General features: G+C 35.2%; 1 protein-coding gene across 4 annotated transcripts in view; it reads left to right on the top strand.

Annotated features, from left to right (window-relative positions):
• The window catches only part of drm (odd-skipped family member drumstick), a 96535-nt gene that overhangs the window by 58745 nt on the left and 10016 nt on the right, over nucleotides 1-27774 (top strand). For all 4 annotated transcript variants that reach the window (XM_081755561.1, XM_081755560.1, XM_081755564.1 and 1 more), the window contains exon 2: nucleotides 20771-21434. In XM_081755561.1, coding sequence (XP_081611687.1) covers nucleotides 21208-21434 — 227 coding nt within the window. In that variant the 5' untranslated portion in view covers nucleotides 20771-21207. The remainder of the gene's footprint in view (nucleotides 1-20770; nucleotides 21435-27774) is intronic.

The raw sequence follows: 27774 nt of genomic DNA, 5'->3' as shown, positions 1-27774 counted from the left end.
AGTTTTTATTGAAGGAACATGGAAGTATAATGATGATTTAAAGTATGAACGATCGATTTTTTAAACTATTTTTTGAAGGAATCAGATTGGAAGTATACTAACACAAATTTCAAGTAATAACAGCCATACCCTAACAGCACAAGATGTACTAGGCATGTGCCATTTAGGTGTCCCAGCTACTTTTTAGGTACCCGACACTTGGTACATATGGTATTCATGTGCTAAGTATGTACTTCAGCTACCTACAGTTTTAGGTACTTGTTATACCTAATTGATATTTGCAACTATGTACCACAAATATAGCATTTATATACCTGGCTCAGTTTCGCACTCTATCAGTCATTTGTTTTATGTCGTCACTTGGGACATATATCTGTCATGTTCTAGGTACGTTCTTTAGGTACATTCTGTTTCAGATACACTAACAGCACAAGATGTGCTAGCATGCGCCATTTATGTGTTCTAAATTCATCTCCCACATTTGATGCATTTGTTGTTTCTTTTTCTAAGCGATTGTGTATTAGAAGCAACAAACGCATCAAATTTATTAGATGGCAACTGTCGCCGATCATTTGAAAATGAATATGGAAGAAACATGAAATAAAGTACATAAACACTCGTCATTTTTTATATAAAATTACATGGCGAGCAGATTTTATCTGATCCCAAACGGTTATCGTCGAATATGCGTGGTTAAATGAGCACTCTGATTAGCCAAATTCAAAAGACTTTAACAGTTTATCTCTCAACAAGCGACGTTCTTTTTATCGCCTCCGTGGCCAAGTTGGAAGAGCACGCGGCTTGTAATCCAGAGGTTGGTAGTTCACGCCCACCCCGGGGTATATATATATTTTTACTTGTTTAAAGTGTTGTTTAGACTCATCTTAATGTAAACACATTACGCATATAAACGATTTAACATATTTTGGGGGAGTAATTTTGTGATTCATTGACGCTTACGGCATGGGGAACATACGTAGAACATACTAGGCACGTTTCCCAGGTACATGTCAGGCATGTGCCTAGGGGCGGACATAGACTGTGACTATCACTTGCCATCCACGTGATTTCTCTCTCAGAGGTACATAAGGCACATACTGGATGCATTCCCATGTACATGAGGCAACATGATAGGCATATGCCTGCTATGTAATTGTGCTGTTAGGGTAGGTCTTTCCATTTGCATGAGACATAGTAAACGTAAGTAATTTATTAACTATCTCCCAAAAAGAAATTGAATAAAAGTAAAATAAAAGCATATTCACAGTAAATATAGTTGAAATGAAACAGGTAGAATGAATTTTCTATATATTGGATCTTTTCTGTTTATTATTGGTACTTTGTACTTTGCACTTGAAAGAAAGTAGAACTGCCAATTAACAAATTATCTAATATCACATAATTCTTAAATTATACATTAACATGCTTAATTTGAAATTTTATTTTAAAGTGTCTGTAATAGCAATTATTATTTTATGATTTATCTAGTGTAAATTAAAATTAGTTTAAACTATACCTCATATGTCATCGTAACTTTTCGTTCTTGTTTATTAGGAAGATAAAAAAAAAATACTTTTCTTGTCTAGAATAAGTTGCTACGGTCTTCACAAGTAAAGCTATTAATTTCTAGCGGGCAGGACGGTATCATATCGTAACTTTTCACCCTTTTTAAGATAAAAAGGTTTGAAAACTTATTGCTAGCGGCGTATGAAAGAATCTTGACTTTTGACAATTACCCATCACGTTTCTTCTCAAATCTAAAAACTTCCTTCAATTGTAGTGTTATCCAAAAGAAACAGTTTTATATTTTTTCTTGTTCTTCTGTATTTCTTTGTTTTCTTTTAGGGTATAATAAGAGCGTCCCTTGGCGTAATTCGAAATTAATGACAGCTCAAGTGACAGCGGATGTTAATAGCGTTTAGAAGGGCAATCAGAGTTTTTCTGATTCTTGTAGGTAGGTCTCTATACTTCCAAGTTTCCGTCTCCAAACTTATGTTTACACATCAAAAAGGAAAAATTGTGCTCGCTCCTTCTTGCAGTGTTGTCAACCTCGTTACTGTGTCCAATTAGACGTCTTCTATATACTGTATATCTAAACTTTTCCTAACTAAACTCTCTGCAGGACAAAGGATTTATCCTTTCCCTTGTGATTATTTTTGGTTAATGCGCAATCAGCACACAAGTTTTTACAATAATTATTTTCAACTTTTAAAATCAGAGTTCGCTCTAATTGCGCAATATATCGGATCAACAAAGTAAAAATCTGTGTTGTCAACAGTAGACGAACATGATAACTATTCAGGGCCACAGTGGCTCACTGGTGGAGACATTACATCTGGTACAAAGCATCCCTGTTTCGTTCCCAGACCGTGTGAGTTTGTGGTAAACAAGAACATGTACATGGGTTTTCTCAGAATTTTCCCCTTTCTTCCCACATTCTGATTTCAGCATTTTTCTTTATACATCAGTCCTCTTCAGTATAAAGGGCATAATCGAGGTACATCATATTATAAAGGTAAACAAGAAAATTCTGTCGCTTTTTCTGGAGATCTGTGTTCAATTAGCCCTCACACCTTGAGTTAAATGCGAATGGAGATAAGGAGAAAGTCAGTTGTTGGAGTGGGTATATCCAACATACTCCCTGTTTGTGGTAGTTCAGTTACACCATGAACTTGCGTAAGGACAAAGTTAACATGGACCTCCACAGAGAGTCATAAGGGCATGTATGCTGTACAAGTTCAAACGGGTCAAACGTCGCTGCAGCGGGTCGGAAGATATGCCAGGCCTTTGGTGAGGGTGTCGTGACTACACTGACAGTGTAGCGATGGTTTAACAATTTAAGGACGGTGACGGAACACTCGAAGACGTACCATGTGCTGTAAGACCAACACATGTACAAAATGAAGATCTTCAAGCAGAAATTGAGACAAACAGTGGCCAGACATGTGAGGAACTGGGACTACAATTCAGTGTGAGTGAAGAAACCATTCGGCATCACTTTCATGAACTTGGGAAGCACTACAAGTTAGGTCGATTGGTCCCACATGATTTGACTCCAGGCCAGAAGGCAGCGCGAGCAGACACCTGTGTTTCTTTGCTCTCTTGCCTGAGGAATGAGCTATTTCTGGATAGGGTGTTGATATGTGATGAGAAGTGGATCCTGTACGAATGTCCATGGCGCCGTCATCAGTGGTTAGCATCCCATTGAACCGGTTCCAAAACAGCCGAAACCAGCACTGTATCAAAATAAGGTCCTCCTGTGTGTTTGTTGGACTTCTCGCGGCATCGTGCATCGGGAACTGCTACCAGCTGGTCAGAGCATCAATACAACTGTGTACTGTCAGCAGTTGAGCCGTGTTCAAGAAAAGTCAAAACTCTGGAGCCAGCACTTCTGAATCGCAAAGGGTCTTCCTTTTACAGGACAACGCTAAGCCCAACGTGGATAGGATGACCCGGGACACCATTCTACACCTTGGATGGGAAACACTATTACATTCACCATACTCCCCGGACATTGCAAAGTCCGATTATCACCTGCTCCATTCCTTGGACAATCACCTTAGAAGACACCAGTTCAAATTCCTAGTAGAGGTGCAAAATGTACTTGATACCTTCTTCGCTTCACGGCCTACCAAGTTCTACCGCGATGCAATCCATGGCTTTCCGGAATGTTGCAGAAGATCGTCGATACTGATGGAAACTATTTTTGATCTTAGGTGACATGCTGATATTCGAAGTTGGTGGGTGAAAAATCAAGAGAACTTTCTTGGTTACCTTTATAAATAATTCTTATCATTTTCATTTCATATCATGATAACCACTAGATTCTACTTAAGTGAAAATCATCCTGGCTTAAGTAGGGCGGGCGGAAGGCTAACAACTCAATTCGGGATTCAACATCTGACATAATCTTAAAAATTAGTTCAATAGAAGTGACCCATGATCGTATTTAGAACAAATTGAATACACGGAAGATACTATGGTATATCTTTCCTTTAACATCTTCTATCAATTGCAGTCGTGTGGTTTAAGCCTAAGTTCAGTTGCAGGATCACGACTTGCTAGTCCCGGTGCTGAAAAAAAAAGACTCCAAACCAAAGAAGCATCAAATCATTTGCAATCAACCTCTTCTTATTTCTCCTTCAGTTTCCATCATACTTTCTGAAATAGTCCTTAGACTTTTTATTGAACCACACCCAGTTCTTTTAAAATTCTATATTTAGTATTACATTTTGTTTTTTTATTTTCACAATAAGTCCTAACAGTTCCTGTGCTTTAGTTAGAACAATTACCTGTGATTATTAACTAGAAGATATGAAACAGGTGTCGTTCTAACATATGAATCTTTGTTTAATATATTTTGTACTATAGCAACTTTTGAAGGGTGAACTGAGGCAAGCGGAGTGCAAGAAAGAGAGAAAGATTTGAGATAGGTGAAACAACAAGTGTAATAATACGAGCCAATTCATTGTTTGAACTTTTTCACGCCTTTTCTTCTCTTCAAGTTTTAGCTGGAATTATCCGTATAGCCACAATCACTTATAAATTTTTGCTTTTACAAAAGACATGTTGTCTTCAATAACAATACCAAGACTAGAAGTCTATATTATTTCCTTTAATTGAAGAACATATTACTACAATGTGTCTAAATTTTTTCACTACCAAACACTGTGAGGCTATCTTTTGATATTGGTGGTTAAAACATCACACTCAAAAGTTAGTTCTTCGAAAATTTGTACTTGAATTATATATAATATATAATTCAAATATATATTTTGCACACTGAAAATTTCTAAGTAGATATTTGCATTTCTTCGTTCATTTAAAACAGAGAGCCTGGTATTGTGAGTCCTATAAATTAATGGGAGTTACATGCTGAGTCCGAGCGAGCGAACCCTAATCAGGTAGTAAGCGCGAGCAGATGCCCATTGAAGATAGTGAGTCCAAACCTTAAGTGACTACGACCTCAATGAGGCTAGAGAACGCTAGATAGAGTGAGCTCAAAACTCAATGAGGGCGGTGAGCTCAAACTCCAGCAGGTGCGAGCCTAAGATAGCGTGAGGCTCATTGAGGATAGTGATCCTCAACTTGCGAAAGTCCGGATAATTATTGCAAAATGGCCATCTCTGATTTGAAATTATTGACTCCACGGTTTCTTTTTATTTTATGCAAATTATACTTTTGTTTAATCATATAATTTCTGAACGTATTTATTTGAGTCTTGTTTGACTGTTTAGCCCTGTAGACTTAAGGTGAATGTGTAAATTGAAGTGTAACGATATGTTGTCTGAAAACTCAAGCTCTCAATCGACACGCTTTGAAGAAACCAGCATAATGCGGCAGCTGATATTTCGAAAACTCTAGAAAAAAATGTAATATTTTCGTTGAGTACATTCGAAAATAAAATGTGATTGGCAACACTTCGAAAGTTCGTCTTCAAACCCTGCATTGAAATCTCCTGCTGCCTAAGGCGTTAAACTCTTTGCGTGGTTTCCGTGACTGGTCTTTCGGTGGTGGCACAAAACAGGAGAAGGAGAGAGACCCACACATCCTTCGCAGCAATGCTCCATCTATCCGAACGATAGACGAGAGATGCTGTACCATAAGGTTTGCGTGTTCAGCCGCTGCTATTTCCGTGTTATTGATAGCACGCAGTTAGCTAACTATTAAAAGAGTCCAACAAACGCTAAAGGATCGGATTTTGCTTTCTTCTCTTCGCAATAACGGTGCGATTTTTTCCTTTTATTTTTTTTCTAAAGAAGCGTAAAATATAATAATAAAGAAAGAAAGGAAAAAACGTGGGTCTGCCAGAGGCGACGTCTTGTCTCAATTACCTCATTAAGACCGCCATAATGCGACGTATTATACCCGTATCACAAAACCCTTAAAATATTCAGGTAACGCCCACCCAATAGCCAACAGCGGAGGTGCGATACTTGTTTAAAAGAAGCCCTGGGAAACAATATACGAGGTATGCGTTTATTTATTTATTTTCGGAAGTCTTGTTGTCGGTAGTCAATACAAGAACTAAAATAAACTTAGGAGAAACATATTGGTCAAGTTGGGTTAATAAATGACGCTAGTAATACTGCTAATACAGTGAAGTTCCTTGGGTCCGATGTTCAATCCAGAATATTGATTATTTTTGGATTTTTTTCCTCAGACGCATTATTTGAACAACAACGGGACATAATGTTAGGAAAGGAACCATCCATACACATTTTAAGTGATTGAAGTTTAACCATTACTTCGGAATACGTTTAAAGGCAGAAGTTTAGCGATTCTTTTAAAGCGCCAGACTTGTGTATATAGTAGCTTATAACATGAGATTTACTACGTACTATTTTTGAATATCATATTATATTTTAGTATAAATCATTTACTAGAAGAATTAAAAATTACTAACTGATGTCATGGGCCTGTTATCCGGTTCTCTTGGAGGTGAGATACTGTGGTAGGAAACGGCTTATGCTGTGAGAGTTGATTTTTTATGATGGTCTGATTACTAGTAGATAGCCTTCATTTTTTTCAACTTTCAGCAAACGTTAATCGTTATATAACTAATGCATCTCGGCTTTTGCAGTCTCGAAATATCATCATCAAAAATATGTTCTTCTTCGAAAAAATGACTGATATTGTACCCTTCTAAATCTATACAAGCTTAAAAAGTACTTCGTTTGAGGGTTCCATTATTTTGTTATAAAAACTGGTTTCATTAAAAATATGTTGTCTTCCAAAGACAAAGAAGAATTTAAAAATAGTTCAGCGAAGCAGAATATCGAAATGAAACACACACACACACAACAAAACAAAGAGAAGGCAAAAATTATTTGGAATAAAAATAGAACCTATTCAACTTTTTCAAATAAAATTCATCCCATCTTCCTATATAAATATCTTGTTTCGTGGTTACAAGAAATTCACTTTCTGTATCAAAATATCGATATCTAGGAATACAAAATCTGTGTTTGGTGCTACTGCTGTTTTTAGACTTTGAAAAGAGATATTATTTATTAACGTGTTTCAGGTACAACTAAGAAGTCCGGGTTCGAATTCCTCTCAGTTGTCCAGATTAAGTTTTCATATAGGGCCTCTCCTGATTGCCTGCAGCAAAGTATTATGACTACACTTTTGCGTGTTGGTCACAAAATCCCCCTATAACTTGCATTGTTCTTCGTGTTTAGCTTGGACTGGCATTAGTAACTATATCAGAAGCATTGCTAAAGTTACCAAGTATGATATTATTAATTGTAGTTCCTGTTTATTCCTACCAAATACAGTATTTGGCAAAAATTTCTTTCCTGTTTGCTACATTTATTCACATGTGTTTCTTTAAACTAAACAATATTGTGTTACTAATTTTAGCTAATAAAAAAATCCTCATTCAAGAGTTTTGGTTGTTCTGAACAATATATTTTTTTTTAAATCTGTTTTCTTTTTTTCTTTATTTCCTGCAATGTTCTGTCTATGAAGGTTGCAGCCTTCGCGAGGCTCACATTCGAGTAAGAATAGAGACAAAGAGGGGAAAGAATGACTAAACGAGCAAAGAGAGACTTTAAAGAAACGCCTATAAAGGACATCATTTCAGCCATTCTAGAAGTCAGAAGTCATTTTACATTCAAAACAACAACAACAACAAAAGATTGTACTTATAGTGGTAGTCGTTGTTAAGCAATTAAAAATGTTAATATGCGCTTGCCATCTCTTATTATTAGTCTCGTAGCTTCTCCTACTTATTGCCCCAGAGCTCATGCAAAATCCCTTGCTAATATTAGTTAAATTTACATGAATCTGCACAAAAAAATTAAGGTATAGTGGATAATTTGTTATTCCATACGTTGAATAAACTCTACAATCAGTTTTTAAAGAGACCGATTTCTTTCAGTTTGCATATTCGAATTTTAAAATATGCTGCTATGCTGCATTGAAAGCTTTTCGTTACTGATTTTTAAGAAATCTTTTTGCTTATTATTTGCAATGTTTATACTAGTTAATAATAATGTTTGCCAAATAGAGCTTCTGCGGAAAGTAAGGGTTTATGTTCTGACACTAGAAACACTAATATAGTGGCATTTCTATTGTTCCACCACTGCGACGATGGAAGAAGTTTACTATAAATTTAACTATCAAGACGTTGGCTAGGTAACGCACAGCCAGGGACATAAAGCATTTATGACTGTAGTGACACATTGCGTAATATATGATCAGATATCACAGACTAACACCAACATGGCTGAAAGTAGTCCTTTATAGACTGTAATGTCAAGCAGCTTAGTTTAGGGGATTTTGTGCGAAGTGCTCTAATCGACTTACTGATTTTACTTAGAATTTAAAAAAAAATGTAGAAAGAAAGAGTTTTGCGAAGCAAGATCGTCGAAGAAGTGTAGATTCTTACTTTGCAATTGAAAAGTCAGGGTTCGAATTTATTTCAGTGGTAGACTTTCTTCTCTTCGCCTCCAACAAAATACTACGATTGTACCTTTGCACGTAGGCTCTTTCTTTCTCTCTTTTTTCCCCCCCAAATCCCTCTGTATCTTGCATTGTTATCTTAGCTTAGAAGGCATTAGTAACTATATCAGAAATTTGTTAAAGTTACCAAGTTACGATATTTATTGTGAATTATTTTAGTTTAATTTTTCCTGCCAAATATTTGGAAAAATATTCCATTTTGTTTGTTGTGTAATTAATTCTATTTTAAATAATAATAATCTTCAATTAAGAGTTTTTGGCTATTCTAGCTATTCTAAATAATATTTTTAAGTATATGTTACAAGATTACCCTCTTTATCAGTTATCACTCAATTTGAGACCTTTTTTTCTTCCTTCATCTGTAAAATGCTAAAAATCGTCCGTTTCCAAGAACTAGAAGAAAAATTGGTAATTTTTACACTCTTCGCTTGCAGTTGAATTTTAACCCTTGTGAGTGTACGTCTATTTCTCCGTTTCTCTTCAGATATTGCCAAGTGTAGTGGTAAGGGAAGACTATTGTTGAATCTACGATATTAATCTTGATATTAAAATCATTCCTTCAGTTTTATAGTGCACCTATAGTCATTACATCTATCGATTATTAGTAGAATGAAATTTTGTCTTTTGTATGTATATTAAAGTATTCTTAATGTCTGTGTTGGAATATTGGAATATTAAAATTATAATTATGCCTAAAGGTGTTTATTATAGATGCAAATTCAGTGAGATTTACAGAATTAAGTTAAATGTTGAATGGACAAATGAGAGAAGTAGTGTGAATATAAAAGCTGTAATATTGATATAAATACGTATGTTTGTATACTTTAAAATATAACAGATGTACAAGATGCTATCATGGTATCGCATCTAAGACATTAACTGAAGAAATTTAGAGATTGTGAAACATGCGAAAACTACGCCACAAAAATAATTTGTGCAAAATTTTCCTGTCTTTTTTAAAATTTGGAAATATAGTAACCGTGACCTATGTATCTTTTTTCTTCTTTTTATTATTTCCTTCAATGTTCTGTCTATGAAGGATACAACCTTCGCGAAGCTCACGTTCGAGCAAGTGAAGAGCCCAAGAGGAGAAAGAATGACTAAACAAACAAAGCGGAACCTGAAAGAAAAACCTACAAAACACATCATTTTAGGTACTCGTCAATAGATTCGACCTGAGAGATAAAAGATAGTAACTTCGCAGATTTCATACTCCTTTTGTCTCTTTCTTTGTTGTTTAGATGCAATTTAATTCTCTTATTATTTTTCTTTCTTTCTTTCTTTCTTTCTTGTTGCATCCACCGACCAAACTTTACTGTGGGGCAATAAAAAGAAATAATGTAAAGAAGAATAATGAAGTTACTTCTAGCTTTAGCACTTTATGATGCCCATTTCTTTGTTTCCTTTCCTTTCCCATTCAGTTTTACCATTCCTCGTGGTTTCTGTGGCCTCCAGTCATTCACTCCTCCTTTGCCTTGGCTTTCATTCGGACAGTATCAAGGATGTGCACAAACACATCAACTTCCCACGGCTTCTTTCACTCCATTCGTAAAACAAACATCTACCGATCTCTACGTTTTTTAAACTTAATACCTCTTTACTTTACTTCCTCTTTACCTTCGCTATATTTTATGTGTAAAGCATGGGTATGTTCAAACCAAAAACAAACAAATTAAATATAAGAGTATATTTAAGTTATGATTCAATCAATATTCTATATCAACTGAATATTATTTTATGCACTAGGAAGAAATAATAATAACACAACCACAGAAGAAATTTAAGTTGTGTGAAATGGACCCCCAGAGTATGGATTCGATGTAGTTTGTTACACAGAATCCAAATTTCGAACCACAGGACGATTGACCCAGTCAGTTTTTTATGGGCTAAAAACTTGAGCGATTTTTGACAGGGAGGATACGCGATTTCGCCTATAAAAATGGATATGGTTAATCGTCCTGGGGTTTTGAAATTTGGATTATGTGTAACAAACTACATCGAATCCATCTTGGGGTTCGCAGCGCAGAACTTTTGTTTTTATGTGTGTGGCTGGTTAATTCATTCGAAAGCTATAGAAACTTCTGGTTTGAAGATACTAGTTGGACAAGTTCTTATTCATTGAAATTATGAAAAATACTGACAATCCATCTCCCAAATTTACTTCCAACGTATATTTAGCCTAATCGCTCTTCTGTCTAAAACCGGTAGATTTATTCCATTGCAAAGCAATCTTTCGGCAAAATCGTTAAACACCTTCGCTCCGAAACGAAATTTTAAGAGAACGGCACTTAATCATTTTCGCCAAAGCAGAGGACTTGTTTAATCGTTTGTTGCCATCTGTAGAAGACATGCTAAAATAAATAAATAAATAAATAAATTATTTTATTGAGTTATCTTCATATTGTATATAAATAGAGATCATCTGACATTTTGTGAAAGTGTAATGAACTGTTTCCACTTATACGTGTGTTTGTTTAAAATTGTTAAGAAGAATTTTCTAACTCGGCACTTTATATAATAACTTCATTGAAGAAATATAAATTTCATAACTACAAATACTTTTCCAGAAAATAAATTTATGGTGAATGGCTGTCGTTCCCAATTAGTCTCAAAATTTAAAAATTTATATATATTGAACTGCGAAAAATTGCATCATATGTTGCGATGCATTATGATCATAAGTTTTTATTGAAATGAGATATTTTTTACCAAGAAAACAGCATAATTTTTTTCCTTCAAGATAAAAGGGTTCTCTTTTGATCTTGTATAGCTATGATATATCTCCCCTCGAAAACCTGATTTTTCTTTTTAGGTAGCTCTTTAATCCGCTATGGACTAGACAGCAGAATGGAGAGACAGAAATGGAATTTATGACAATGTGCATTCTGACATTTTGTCATATGGAAATAAAGGCCTCAATAGTCTTTTCAAATACAAGACCTCAGTTTACTTTTCGGAAATGAAATAACTAATGAAATCACCGTACTGTAGCAATAACCCATTTTCCATTCTTCGCTTGTTTCAAGCTTTGGGGTAAGGAGTTAATAAATGAGACATTTGCATAGTTATTTCATGACATTCATCCAGAAATATTCTTTCCTTACGTCCTCTTGTTTACACTGAAGTGACAAAAGAAGTGTTTTTTTTTTTTTTTTTTGGTAATGAAAAACTAAACTTGATTCGGGTATCATTTGGCTTCGATATGAGTTAGAAAATTAATACTCCCTGAAAGTTATTTTTAGTTGTCATAATTGTTTTTTTTGTTTGCCCGTTTCTTGACGACATTACGGATTCAGCACCTAATAAAAAATTCCATAATTACGTATTTAAAACTAGATACTATCTTAAACAACTTGTAGAATGACAAGGTTTGTATTTAAAAAAAAAAAAAAAAAAACATTGTCATTACTTTTCCTCTATTTTACGATTCACTATCATACATGTTTGTAGTTATATACAGAATTGTTTATTTTTATTATTTCATGACAACTAAAGCACAACAAATAATTTCCATTTCCATTGCTACCGAAAATGTTCTACAAAATTTACAAATTGCGAATCAAATTGGAATTTGTATTGCAAATTGCTTTTCAAAAGCTGAATTTAAAAAACGCTGACATATATATAAATGTACCAAATTTAGGTTGCGAACAAGGAAAGAGTTGAGACTGTCTCGTCTCGAAAAGGTATTATGAAAGCGATGTTTCGATCTCGGAAAGTGTATCTTTTTCTATTGTTTCTGTTCCCATCATACAAATTCTGTCTCTTGCCCAACCCTAAGTCTACATTCCATAGAAATTATTAGACATAATTGTTATTCCTTACAAAATATGTTTTTCCTTATCCTATCCCAGAACAGGTTTGTCTGAAAGTCAAGACGTAGCTTGATAGTTTTTTTCACATTTCAAAAAGGAAGATTTTCCCAAATTGACAGCAGTTGATAGGCAAAACTCTTAAGCTCTGAGAAATGGAATACTTAAATAAACATAATAATAGTTCGTATTAATGTATCCAGAAAAGTATTTTGTAGATAGTCATTTTATTTACGTTTATTAAAATATCAGAGCAGGGTATTCTTTTTTTTTATGTCTAACTAGTCTAAATTAATGTTAGCTGTGATATCACTTCCGTTATTATATAAACGTTACTTATCATGCAAATTTTGTATAGAATTATTTGGAACTCTATTTCAAATAGTGGATAAATGAATGATCGAAAGTAATAGCGGAATGCTAAATAGATCAATAATAAGTGTTGAATTGAGATTTTACTTTAGTTATATCTGCTTGTGAAAACAATTTGTAAGTTGTCTAGGTAACAATCTTCTGTTCTATTGCACACAATCGAGGTCGAAAACCTCCCCAAACATAACGTTAGTCTCCCAAACTTTATATTAATTCCTAATGCTCCATTGAACCTGATTTTGTCATATGAATGTATGTGAACATATCGGGCGATGAATGTCCTGTGCTGCGAAGATCTTGGTTGTCACGGGAGTTTTCACACTAATGGACAAGACATTCCATAGCTGTCTGAATTTCCCACGGACCCGTGTGTACTTGTATGCGCATCACGTCAACATTGGTTTACTGCTATTCACATATATTCACACAGTACAGCATATATGCCTTTGCAAATATTGAAAACTAAAAAACTTCACATACATAGCATATTAGGTATATCGGTGCCTCCCATATGTGCCTTTGTGCGTGCATTGCCACAGGGCTAACAAGCAAACACAAAGGAAACACGTCAATATTTGGTGTCACGGAACTGCTACTCATCTCCATTGTTGATCAACAATGAAGATGATAACGTAGAGTGCAACTTGTGACAGTAACTTTCAAGTAGAATTCAGTTGCTTCCTCAGTGTGTCGGGTTAGTGTTCTATGTTTCTTGGTGTGTGAACGTGCATTCAGTGAGTGATTTAGTACATAACCGATAGAATTTTCAATAAAGTGTACGTAAGTAGAATAGTTCTTTATTGTTTGCAGGAGAAAGGTAATATGGTATGAATACAAGGTGTTCTTACATATTTTTCCAAATAAGTGTATTTTCTAATATTACTTATCTCAGCAATTAATAATTATATTCGATATGGAAGTGACTAATTGATATTTCTATGACATCTAAAAATCAAGTATTTGGATTAGTATGGTTGAAGTATAAGTAATCAGATTGGATGTTAATTACTCTAAAATGATGATCGATTCCCAACTTTTCAGATCGGAACCCAATTAATGATTCTACTGTTCCTCACAGAATGAAATAAATATATGCGACAATTAGTTTTAACAATGTGTTTTAAGATTTTCTTTCAAATTAGTAGCATTTACACTGAATAAAAACGTTAATCGACGCTGAAAACGCTAATACTCCGGTTTTATAGCTAGTACTTAAACTGGGCTAATAAGTATGTTAATAGGATACAGGATATTGAATGCAAGTTGTTAAATTGAGAATGTTGAGCTGAAAAGAAGAAAAAGTGAGACAATTGACTCTTATTTAAGTGTTTAAGTGTTTTTCTTTGGGGAGAGGGGAAATACATAACAACGTATTATAGGTTTCCAAACTGAAATCGTTAACTGAAGAGTCTTTTGCAACTTTAAATTTCTCTTCTGACTTCAGCTACCTCCATTACCGCTGCAATATTTGTTAATACGGCATGAAAAGAGTATGAAGTCAATTTGATTTAACGATGTGCACGCATAGCTCACTGCTGGAATTAGAAATGTAACACCAAGAAAGAGACGTCGAATTGACTGCATATTTGCAGAATGTGTACAGGACAGGACAGTAAAATGATTAGCAGTACAGTTCTGCGACACATCACGTGCGCCGGCCATACTCTAGAAACAGTGACTCAAAGGAGGCCAGAGAGCCACAGTTCTGCAATAGCCGAGTGTTGACGCGACGTGTTTCTACTTGAATAATCTCTCGTCGTCGAATGCAGAAGCAATTTCAATCATAGTAGAATTGAGCCACAGCGGAACTGCGGATTATCTTTCCGTGACATTGGTACTTGTACGGAATGTGGCCTTGATGTTACGAATATGGAATCTATGTCTCCAGGATGGCAGTACACAACGTTGTGCATTGTCATATCACGTACAGAGAGGATCTACTTGTTATGTGTATAGGTATGGCGGATCGAAAACCATATCCCAAGCATTGGTGCATAAATTTGAGGTTGCTGAGCAACGACCAGTTTGACGTCGTCTGTAGGGGCGCGACTTGTTTACATGTCACTTTTTATGACGGCCCCTTTGCTTGCGTAGCAGAGGCGTCTGCGGTTGTAATGGTGCCGCAAATCTCGCTCATGGAAAGCCGAATGACACAACTCGTTTTCTCGGATAAATAATGTCTATCTGTAGCATCATCGTATCCGCACTCGTGTCTAGCGGTACTGTCTCAAACGATTGGGCTACGCTTACATTCTGCAGCACTATACCGATCCAGTAGCGTGTATTATGGTATAGTGTCCCATTGAATTACGTGAGCTCTCGGGTCTGGATACGTTGACAGGATCCTTGGCTATCCACCATGTCACACACGTGCTGAATAGTTTCTGGCCCGAAGATTTAGTAAGTCAGTGTAGGTGTCGTACACTGAGTAGAGCTTGCTGATTGTTTTGGCGATATAGAAATTGTTTATGTGCTTAATCCTGCTGGAAGATGGGGTCCTGCAGTGTACAGATAAGGAAGATTGAACCAGAAGAATGTAAGAATATTCAACGCGATAGTCACACTCCCTCAAATGAAGATGAAATGATAAGAAGATGTGTAGCTTATTCCCTCTTCATTCCAGAGCGCATATACCACCGATAGGGTGAATACACATATGTTATATTTTCCCGCTAACTTACGTGTCTGCAAACAAGCACACGACCTTGTCTGTGGCTCAAACAGAAACTCCTCTCTTTGCTAATACCAACACATTTTATTTCCCTCGTCACTGGAGTCTGGAAAATCTTCTCAGCGATGGTCCAAGGTTGATTGTGCGAGAGAAACACGAAAACTTAGATTGCTTCAACGATCGATTGTTTAATGTTCGTGCATTTATATGGGGTGTACGGACAATATCTCGCGGCCGAAACATCGCCGCCCAAAATCTCGCCGGCCAAAACCTCGCGGGACAAAATCTCGCCGGGCCAAAACCTCGCGTGGCCAAAACCTCGCCGCCCAAAACCTCGCGGGACAAAATCTCGCCGAGCCAAAACCTCGCGTGGCCAAAACCTCGCGGGACAAAATCTCGCCGGGCCAAAACCTCGCCGCCCAAAACCTCGCGGGACAAAATCTCGCCGGGCCAAAACCTCGCCGCCGAAAATCTCGCCGTGCCAAAACCTCGCCGCGAATGAAACTTTTCTTTAAAATTTACCCAATGTGTTTCCTAATATGCAATTCCACGTTACAAATAATAATAATAATAATAATAATAATAATAATAATAATAATAATAATAATAATAATAATAATAATAATAATAATATACAAAACATCGTGTGCGTGGGCTTTCTCGGGTTATTCCCGTTTCCTCCCACTTTCTTTATTCGATCATTTCCTTCATCCTGGTCATCTACATCTCCTTTAACCTATAGGACATAATCAAGGGACGTCGTAAAAACTCATATATTGTTTCATATTTTCATAAATATTATTAGATTTTTGTTAAAATTTTAAGTTTTTGGATGTTCCAAAGTTCACGAAACTAACCTCGTTAGTTGTCATTACTTTCCTTATGCAGACTTTCTTTCCCTATAACCAGTTTAAAAACATCCTGTCGCCCTACCTTCACATTGAAATCCTCTAATACAGAAATAGAATTTTCACATGGTATCGCGGGACTTGGTCAAATACCCGTGATACTTCTTCTGAAACAGCGTCTTTTATACCGTCATTCTTATCATCTGTTGGAACATTTACATTTTGGTCAGGCGAGATTTTTGGTATGGCGATATTTTGGGGCGCGAGGTTTTGGCCCGCGAGGTTTTGGGTGGCGAGGTTTTGGCCAGGCGAGGTTTTCGCCCCGCGAGATTTTGGCCCGCGACGTTTTGGGCTGCGAGGTTTTGGCCAGGCGGGGTTTTGGCCCGGCGAGATTTTGTCCCGCGAGGTTTTGGGCGGCGAGGTTTTGGCCAGGCGAGGTTTCGGCCTGGCGAGATTTTGGGCCGCGAGGTTTTGGGAGGCGAGGTTTTGGCCAGGCGAGGTTTTGGTCCGCGAGGTTGTCGCCGCGAGGTTCTGGCCGCGAGGTTTTGTACCCAAACCTTTATATGGAGCGCACTGTGACTCTGATTACATTGTCGATTTGTATCGTATCAGTTAGGGTGGTCGCGACCCGAATTATGATTTTATCCAGGTCTTGCTGTTGCGTCGCCGTGACGCGGGAGGAGAAACCTTTACGGTATACATCACCTATGAACTACTCACACGTTACGATTCACATGAGCTTTAATTCTGCGGAACAACCCTAAGGCATCTGGAACTCCACTACTCGGCCACGTCGAAGACAATTACGTAACAGACACTCACTGTCGTTGTGCTGTCGCATTTCAAACACATACTATATTCCTCATTCAACGGACTTGAATACACAAGTACACTCGTCGTGTTATACGACGATTTTCAAACTGTTAAGAGCAAGTTCTGCACAAACACTATAATCAGCTTTCCCCTCTACGGTGGACGGTGTGCTGGGATCTTCAAAGTAAGATCAGAATATCCTCTAGAAATATTTAGTCTGTGGTATGGATTTTGTTTTAATCTGATGACATATACCATATATATATATAAAGATACCTGCTAGTTACTCAATGAATGAGGCTGATACAAGATTTCAAGGTGAATCTGTAGGCAAAGTGGTCCCAATTTTTTATTTTTCTATGAATTTAAAAAGAAAAGATTTAAATGGCAACGGAGATTAAATTAAACTACTCAATATTTTTAATTCCGGATGATAAACGAATACAAAATAATTAATAGATACTCAACGAATGAGGATGATAGAATACATTGATTTTAGAGTCAATCTGTAAGAAAAAAAAAAAAAGAACCAGCTCCGATTCTCGATTTTCCTTTGAATCTGAAAAAATTATGAACAATGTATTCGATAGTCTCAAGTGTAACAGAAAATATCATTACTAAATTCAGCCTTATTAGTCCTCTTTCGACTAAAAATTCTGAAAAGTTCTAAATAATTACTATTCTAGTATTATCGAATGGTCAGCGCAACCATATTTGGTACTGGAAACTTGGTCTAATTCGAGTTCACGTGGTTCGGATCTCATTAAGCCGAACCTGATTTCAGACTCCATTTCATCTAGCTTTAGTATTGAAAATGTACTATAAGGGTTTTAGCTAGTTCACTTTCATTTAAAAATATAAGTAATGGTGTCATGAATACATCACGTGAAGAAGTTTGGTTTATATAGCGTAATATTTTCTCAATTAATATTGAAACCAGAAGTAATAATAGATTTCTATCATTCTAGTTTTAGTAAAAAGGTTATAATGGAGATGGAATATATTTTTGTACCTTTGATTGATTGCAGAAAACTTCTTTTAGCTATTATTGCATTATAGCTTTTCACTTTATGATGATCAATGTTAAAATCGGAAGTGGTTTATTTCTTCTCCTTCCAGTTTGAAAAGAGGATTAAAAATGAAGATGGTACTTATTCTTAGAACGATACGTCGATCCCAAAAAAACTGTTTCTTGTTACCTCATACCGTTTTCGCACTATCTAGATTAATATTAAATATCTATTACTTCCGGTTTTAGTGCGTGAATTAAAGAGAGATGAAATGTACTCTTGGGACGCTTAATCGATTACAGGAAATCGCTTCTCAATATCCATTACCATTTTCACTCTACAATTAAGAATAAAACCCAGAAATTAATGATTTCTTCCACTTCCGATGGCTGGCTCACCTCTATCGTCGAACTGGGGCCGCGGTGGCTCAGTGGTAGAGCGTTTACCTCTGGTGCTTGGGGTCCCGGGTTCGATCCCAGCCCCCGCCAAGTGAACTTTGTGGTGGACAAATACCGTGTGCGTGGGTTTCCTCGGGGTTCTCCCGTTTCCTCCCACTTTCTTCATTCCACCATTTCATTCATTACTCATCACTACCGTCTCCTTTAGCCTAACCGGCATAACCGTGGGACGTAAAACTCAAAGATTTCATTTCATTTTTACTATCGTCGAACTGCATTCCTAACTTTTGAACATCCATATTCTGGCCAAAATTGATGGTTATCCATCAGTGTGTGTAGATAGATAGATAGATAGATAAATGAAGACTATGTTTGTGACTTAATAACTCTTGAATCACCCGACCATCGACCAATCTCGTTCAAATTTTCAACGTAGATGTGATTCGGGCCTGGGATGATTTTTATCATTTCACTTTGGCGGTACAACTTAGGGAAGAGAGAGAGGGGGGGAAATATAAAAATGATCAAAAATGACCAATATTAGTGTCGAATCTATAGTTTTCGGGGTCGCTTAGATGAACAGTGACACTTCCTATGCCGTTTAAATCCAAAATTAGCCCCCGTTAGTACTCCTAAGGGGTATGGTGACTTAAAAATAAATGAAACTATCTATGTTAGTGTCGAATTCATAGTTTTTGCCGTCCGTAAGTTGATTGGTGACAGTTTTAGTATATTTTAGGTTCAAAATGAAACTATTTTCCCCGTGTGAAGAACGAGCATTCTGGTAGTAGTGAATAATTAAAAACAATAAAGAATATAAAGAAATAGAAAGTGCTAGACAGTATTTGGAAGATGCTAACAAATGAAGACATAATTTGTTCCAGACTTTTTATTCAAATCTAAAAGTCGGGTGTGCAGTTAGTTTATGATGCAATCATAGTCAGGCACTCAATTTCTGCAACATGAGAAAAATCTCGAATACAATATTACTTCAGTTAATATCATTTTGTAGATACTATCAGGATCATTTTCTAAATGTTTGATGCCATTTATTTCCGTATTTATTTAAAATTGAAAACAGTGTACTGTATGCCTAGCGAAGAGCTCTTAAACTTAAAAGAATCCAAGAAATACTTTCAACAAAACATAATACATTTTTTAAATTAATACGTAATATTTCACTAAACAAATTGCAGTTTTTTTGACACGATATGAAGATAATTTATCTGCTTATTAGGACGGTTGAGACGAGAATTTTAATTCGTATATAATATTTCTATTTTTGATGAAAATTTCAGAATGCAGTGTATATCTATATTCTCATAATTTGATCTCAAACAAGTTATCAAAATAAATGAACGATTAAAATAAATCAATTGTACCAAAATTCTGACTGTTCTGTGTAATAATTTAAAGCCAAAAGAAGTGTACAGTAATTGCACATTGTATTGATAATTGATACAATAATTCAACAAAGATTCGAGTAACTTGAAAAAAAATGTAAGTAAAACATTGACAAAATTGGAATTCATTCCAAACGAGTATCAAGAAAAGAAAATCAGTTGATGTCTTGTTCAATGTATGACAAAATTCCAGTTTCTTGGTTATCTAGCGAATGATGGAAAAGACAATGGAGTGAATCAGTAAGGAACTTTATTTAAAATACACTCAGATGTATGTATGTCTGATGTAATGAAAATAAACATAAGAAAACATGTCAGGTCATTGACTTAAGCAGTACTTGGACCATTTCAATTCCACTTTGGTGCATTTATAATTATCAGAATATTTGATGTTTCACAAGAGCTTTTTATTTCGTAGGAGGGTGAGTAATAGGGATTTTTTTAAGTGCTTGTCTTTTCCGCATTATTTATCTAAGAGAAGATCAGAGGAAACTAAAACCAAGGCAACCTATTCCTAGAATCAAACGCAGGATATCCTGATTTCGCAAGGGGCACGCAACTGCTAAAGGGATAAGGTGAAATCTCGCGAAATATATAACGAATGTAGATGAAACCAATGACCAATTTACAGAAGACATAACAACGCAAATTCTTTAAGCATATATTCCTTAATGATTATTTCTTGGTAAGGATGTTAGTCAACATACCTAATAGCGGAACACGTCATTCCTGGTGATTATTGTTTTACATTTTCACTGTTCTGCTTGTGATGTATGTATATTAAGTGTATGTGTGTGTGTGTGTGTATGTGGGATAATGTGCCCACACCCATATCTCAACATCCTACGGATCAAATACTAACAAGAATATTTACCCCTCTTCTTTTGTGAAAATCCAATCTCGCAAAGAGTGGAAGAAATCTGTAGCTGTGGTGTTTCGATTCATCTGCATCTCTTTTTCCTTTCACTCTACAGGTTTACGGAGAAGAAAAACAAGTGCGCAGTCTCTGTTGTCATGGTGATCTGAGAGGAAAGAGCCTCCAGGACTTTGTATGGAAAGTGTCTCTGTGCCGAACCGTCTCATGTGAAGGAAGAGGATGACATCTTGACCATATTCTCCTCCACGAACTCCCAATCATTAAAGATAGGATTTCAAGGAAACAACTGATCTAGTGAACAATCAATTGAATTGGTGTGAAGTGATTATTTGCACACGTGCAGTATATAAATCTATCAATCAATCTGGATAGGAAGAAAAGGCATTGTTGATATTGTTTATATTTTATTTATTGTTATTTGTTTTCTCTTATTGCTTTGTCCTTCTTACCTTTCTTCTTCCTCCCTGGATCCTCAGAGGAAAATTGTAATTTTGTTTTTGGAGTGTGGCAGCGGAAAAATAAAAACTATTCCAAATGTTTGCCGTAATGCCCATAGAGACTGAGGAACGCAGTTCCGCCAGAGAAGCATTTCGCAGAAAAATGAGAACCAAATGCGAATTCATCTGCAAATACTGCCAGAGGCGTTTTACCAAGCCTTACAACCTCATGATCCACGAAAGGACCCACAAGGATGACGTCACATTCACGTGTGAAGTCTGTGGAAAGACTTTCAAACGACAAGATAATCTGAAACAACATCGGTGAGTAAATCCTCTTTATACTTTTAATCCACTTGTACAAACTTGTACGAGTATTTGCATATTATCTATCCCTAACAACTTATTTACTATTTAAATGCAAAACAGCTGTATTTAAAATGCTCTAAGATTTTCTGCAAGAACACTATAGTTAACAAATAATGTTATATTAATTTAAGGGGCAATTGTAACATACAGATTCTTACCTATGTAATGTCGTAATTAGTCTGACTAAGGACGTATTCCCAAATTTGAATTATAATAAGTTTGTTTAGTTAAATTAATATTTTGCACAGAAAAACAAGGATTTTTTAAAATATAAGGTACTCTATCTAATTATATTTCTCATAAGCCACCTTAATTGTGTAAATTCAATACCTACCAAAAATAACTCCTTAACAGATAAATTAATGTCTTTATTTCACATTTGCTTCTTCGGAATGTTGTCACTTTTGAATAATCACTTTATATACTGATTATATATGTAGTAAATTATGGATATCTTGTGGAAGTGTATATACAATTTCATTTTACAATTATTTTTAAAAATCAGGGATACGAACCATTGGTACAGCGTATAGTGTATGCAGCTTTTTCAGTGTGGGACTTTAATGGGCAACAGGAGAAAATATTCTCTTTCATTATTTTTTGGCTATTTAATTGGTTAATTAAAACTAAACTTTATTGATAGAAATATAGTAGTGATTAGTACATATAGCGATAATAACTAGCTCCTTTGCTCATCATATATCTATATAACGGAAGGAAGCAAACGAGAAGATGAAAATTCTTTGTATGTAATCACATAATATTTAACTGGACTTGAACTTATTCACGATTCTTAAGCTCATATCTAATGGGTAGAAAGTTACTGTACATAATATATTGCATAAATTGCTATGCAACTGACAGAAACAGTAAAAACTAATAATGGTTTCGCTAGAAATTTGTAATTTCAATGTACGTAAATAATATTTTAGTAATATTATATTATTTATTATAACTTGGAACTTCATGGCCTTAAAATTTCGTAAATATGAGCTACAACATTACGTTCGATACGGAAAAGTCTAATACGAAAATATAAATAACGTCCTATAAGTATACCAGTATGTTTGTTGTGAATAAATTATTATAGTAGACTGGAACTTAAATAATCAGGAACAGTTTAGTGTTTATTAACAAACAGTTGAAAACGTGCGAACTGAAAATTTCCAGGACAAAAGGAAAATTGCTTTAACTTTCCCCGTAATATCCCCATAGGAAACAAGTTACAAATTAACTGAGGTACGAGCATGTCTCGAGCTATTTGGTTATTTTGTATCCTTGTGCTATTTAATTCTGACTTAGTCTTCTCCGCTGGTCTAGTGGCTTGCGTGTGTACCTTTGGTTCCCAGTGGGAGAGCACAAAAATAACTTTTATTAATTATCCGTCATCTTTAGCTGAAAGGGCATAACCGTGGGACGTTAAATTAAACAAATCACTTCACTTCATTTCATGCTCCTAAATTCTGACTTCTACTCGAAAGATGAATACCCGATTCATAGGCTATTCAGAACTGATGGAAAACATCAATATGCTCATTTTTAAGGAGAGAAACATCTTGATTTTCACTTTTGCATAAATTGTTCCATCTTAAAATTCACTGTCTTGAATTGAAAACTCTACTTTATGTCCTGGTCAACATCCAAGTAAGGAATAGTAATATAGGTATATTCTACTGTAACAAGGCTCTTGTCACAACCTTTTATGTGAAAGAAGAGTGCTTCCTACCAGGTAATCCAGGAATTCATAAGGATTTCTTATGAATATTTCCTTGGGGGTCGGAGAGCATGTAGGCTACAAGAAAATCATTTTAAAGAAAATATATAAAAGAAGGATTTTTGCTGGATTTCAGTTTAGCGTCTCGTTCAGCATTGAGGCTATATGAAACATGGGCTGTGGAATTTGGTTCACATGAGCTCCAGCCAAGGTCTTTCTACGCCAAAAACGCGTACGCTAACCACATAGCTACGATGAAGATCTAAAATCGGATGCTTTTATACATAACTGTATTACAGCACAGTAGTTAGGCCTGGAGTTTATTGGGTTGTATAAATAGAGTCCCATTCCAGTAAGAACCTGAATCACCATTTTGCCTCAATACTATATTAAAACAATGCACACATTTTCTCTATAATGTTATAGTAATTTTTCTTAATTGCAATATATACTGGTAATAATAAATATGAACTAAGTCATACTCGAATTAAGTATAAAATCAGTCTCAAGGCGCTCGTATATAGGAAGCAACTCCTTGAAAAAAGCAATTTGTTCGCATGAGTTTTAATATTAAAGTTAATCAAATTAGGATGGTAATTTTGAAAATAATTTACATAATGACTTTACGTAAATTAATTTACTATTCAAATTCGATTTAGCAAATAAATTTGGAATAAGATAACTACAAATCACAATAACATCTACAGCATACTTGTTGAAATTGACAGGAAAGAACGACTTTATTGTATTTAAAATAATCACAAGCGCTTATACATGCAGCACATGGAGCCATAGTTGATACTTGAGTTGTTACCTGTCTCTGTTGAAAACTGCGACGAGAATGGAAATTTTGCAATTGACTTTTCTTTTCTTTTCTTTTCTTTTCTTTTCTTTTCTTTTCTTTTCTTTTCTTTTCTTTTCTTTTCTTTTCTTTCATTTTTCTTTCTTTTTTATACTTGTTATTTTATGTAATGGGAACGTAATCTTTAACTTAAGTGAAACTTTAAAGAGATATAGAAAGGGACACAAAATAAATTTCACCGTCTTAAAATAGATGAATGGCATTCGTGTTTCTTAATGGGATGGGAGGATACTGGGTTTAAATCCTGCAGATGCCCATCTTGATTGGTTTTTCATAGTTTTAATCTGTCTTGCCAGACAAATGCTGAGGTGCCAGACAAAAACTAGTCAAATTTACACAAAAACAATCTTCCTAAAGTTTTGCTAATAAATACAATGACCGTGATGTTCCATTCTGTAAAGACTATGGCTGACCAGCTGACTTTTAGATGGGTAATGAGTGGTCACATCGGACACTATTGCCAATATTTCTAGCTTTCTAGAACGGATATCGATACCTCTTGATTAAATTAGGTCTATTTTCTTCACAATGATGAATCAACACGAAATATCTGTGCCTCGTGTTGATTCTAGGTCGGGAATCTAACCTAGAACCACACCCGCTAATATTTGACTATGATGGAACGTCACTACCAAGAAATTTAAAACAACTCAAATGAAGAAAAAGTAAATAAATCGAAAAACGTTATGAAATAGAGAAAGGAACAAAGAAAAATTGAAGTTGTGGTAGTGTTAATATTGTAAAGTAAAAAACTATGTAACTACTAAGCGTATATTGAACTACACTACCTTTTTAAGTACTTAATTTTTGTATATACAAAAATCTCTTAATCTTGCAACACTGTTGTAATACATTAAAATATAAGTTCTTAAAGATAAAACTACATGCATTACTTCAGTCAGTTCTAATTTGATGAGTATGTTATTGCATAGGATACACACATAAATGCAAAATAAGTACGTATATTGATTCCAAACGACATACTCAATGCGAAGAAAATCATCTTTAGAACTTTCATCTGTAATCTGGCAATAACACTGAGCAAGATGAATATTTGATAGAAATCAGGTTCTATGCCAAGCACTTGCACTTCCATTGACCCCTAGCCTGAGGAATCCGTGACAGAGTTTACAGTTTTTTTCTCTTTCAATTGAACTACCGCCCAGTTCTCACTCTCAAGTTCTAACATTCAATACTTTTTATTGTCTTTTACTATCAATTTTAAACCTGAAACTGGTAATGCCGTGCACTAAAACCGCAAATACGAAAAAGAAAAGAAAATAAGTTGCTTTCTCTTCTGTACCAGCTCTTCTTTAGCACACTTGTCTACGACAGTTGTAAAGTGACAAATCTACAATTTTTAAGCTCTAAACCTGATCCACGTGTCGGCTTAACTTTTACACAATTTGTAACGGTATGGTTCAACTGTTTGTAATGCATAACGTGTTATCCTTCTGTTGTTGCTCTAGGCTTCAAAATTCACTCGATATTTGTTAGCGCTTTCAAAGTCAAAACTTGCAAATTCATTGAGGTCATAAATTACCTGACACAAAAGACATCCAGTGAAAACATCATGTTAAAAAAAGGCACTCACTTGAAACACCTTCTGACACTGGATTGTTAAATACAAACTTTATTCTTAGTTAATATTGAATGTATTGAGGTGTCTGTTACCTGATTACCAAGACGTTTTATTACATCCTGAAGACGTGTTTTATATTACTCAGGTGTAACAATATATATATATATATATATATATATATATATATATATAAAACTAACTTTGAACAATATTCTCAAGATGGTTTGAATCTTTCTTAGGTTGTAGATTCTTCCTAGACTGCGATACGTTAAGGACTAACTAAATACATAATTTATGTATGTAGAAGCCATCTTCATGAATGGAATCAGTCTACCGTGGAAATTCCAAGTTCGGAACTTGCTTTATTTATCTTAATTTACTAATTATTCTTAGAATTTGCGTTTTCCCGACACAAGAAACAGATTTTGATGTAAATTAAAAACATCCTTACGAATTTCTCGAGAAATTCGAAGTATACTTTCAAATTTAAATCCCGAGTTCAATTCAAATCGAAATTTTCAATAGTTTACATTCTTGAGCTTCCTCTGTGAGTTTGGACTAATCTATGGAGCTTCTAATTTATGTTAATAGACTATAGCAGTCAGAAACGACGCAGGGGATGGGTTCTGAGGGTCCGAACCCCCGAAATTTCGACCTTTTTTTTTTGTAAATTTAGACTAATTTTACAGGTGATTTTACAAATTTTAATATAATTTATCCTCATATTGAATTTGGACCCCTCCCAAAATAAATTCCTGCGTAAGCATTTACTAGTAGTTTACATTTTCAATTGTAATATTCAGTAAATATACCGAAAATGCCCAATAACATGTAACGTTTAATGGATATCAGCATATTTATAGTTAGTCACCTGGCCACCTGGCTTCCTTGCTTTCCATCTCTGGTTCCAAGAGATGAATCAACAGCATTAAAATATTCATTCATTAATTTTTGTTTTGCACATGCAGCATTACCTCTCAAAATATATAATCATAAGTTACTTTGATGTACTTTAATTTAAATAAAACTGACACGGCCATGATAAAGCAAGAAAATACACCACCTCAGTAGTAAAATGCGTACTTGTAGCACTCAGACTCTCGGAATTGAAATTAAAGTGGTGTTATTGAATCAGGCTAGGTTCAGGAATTACTTAAAGTACATGCTCAGTACAACATAGTAACAACAAGAAGAAAAAAATGCAAATTCAGCAGGAATATTTAAAACAGTAGTGATTTTCCTTTTGAAAAATCTCATTTAGTTTAATTGGAAGCTATCAAGAGTGGTTCGTGTTTGCATAGTAAGACTTATGTGCCTTCTTCTTCTTTGTTTCTTTTTTTCTTTTGATACCTGTTCAGAGAGTTCTGTAATTTCTTGGGTAGTGGGATCTATTGCGTAACTAGTTTTTTTTTTTTTCAAAAGTGTAATTTGATAAATGGGCGTCAATCTATATGGTCGGAAGACTTTAGCTCTCAGAGCTCTCGCGCAAATTTATACTATAAATATTTCGAGCAGATATTATATTTAATAATATATCATTTTAATCACGTAATTAACTCCTACGATATTTTATTTCAAATAATTCATCATGATAAAAGTGAACTTTTAATTCAAAATTTCAGATACAATTCTGTTTAGTTTGCCCCGAGTCGTTCTTCTGTATCCCCGAGAGACTAGCTTGCATGATTTTTCTGCGAAAGATTTCGAGTTTGATCTCCAGTGGATGCAAAATAATTGAAATGTACATTCAACTAAAAGCATTTGCGCTTTATAGTCAGGTTTCAGATTCGAATCCTGAAAGCAGATATCCAAACTTTGATATTACAGAAATTGTCTTTAGTTCCGGGGGAGCTCTTACGGTTCGAATCCTATCTAAAGCTGTAGTTCCACCCCTGCTGCTGGAAAGGACTCTAAACCCAACTCATTCCCCCAAATAATTGTTCTTAGTTTTCCTAAATGTATTCGGGAGGTTACTTTTAAGATATAAGAGCGTGATGGTGTAGTTGGTAAGGCGTCTACTTACCAACTTAATGGCCCCGGATCGTTCCTCGGAGGAAGTGTGATTTTTTTTTGTTTTATCCTTGTCTAAATCGATTCAGAGGTTCACACAGCCCAGTAAAGTGGGTACCTTGGAAAA

This window comes from Thermobia domestica, chromosome 4 (assembly GCF_964235325.1).
Source record: "Thermobia domestica chromosome 4, izTheDome1.hap1.1, whole genome shotgun sequence".
NCBI lineage: Eukaryota > Metazoa > Arthropoda > Insecta > Zygentoma > Lepismatidae > Thermobia > Thermobia domestica.
This window is presented reverse-complemented; position numbering and strand designations above follow the sequence as displayed.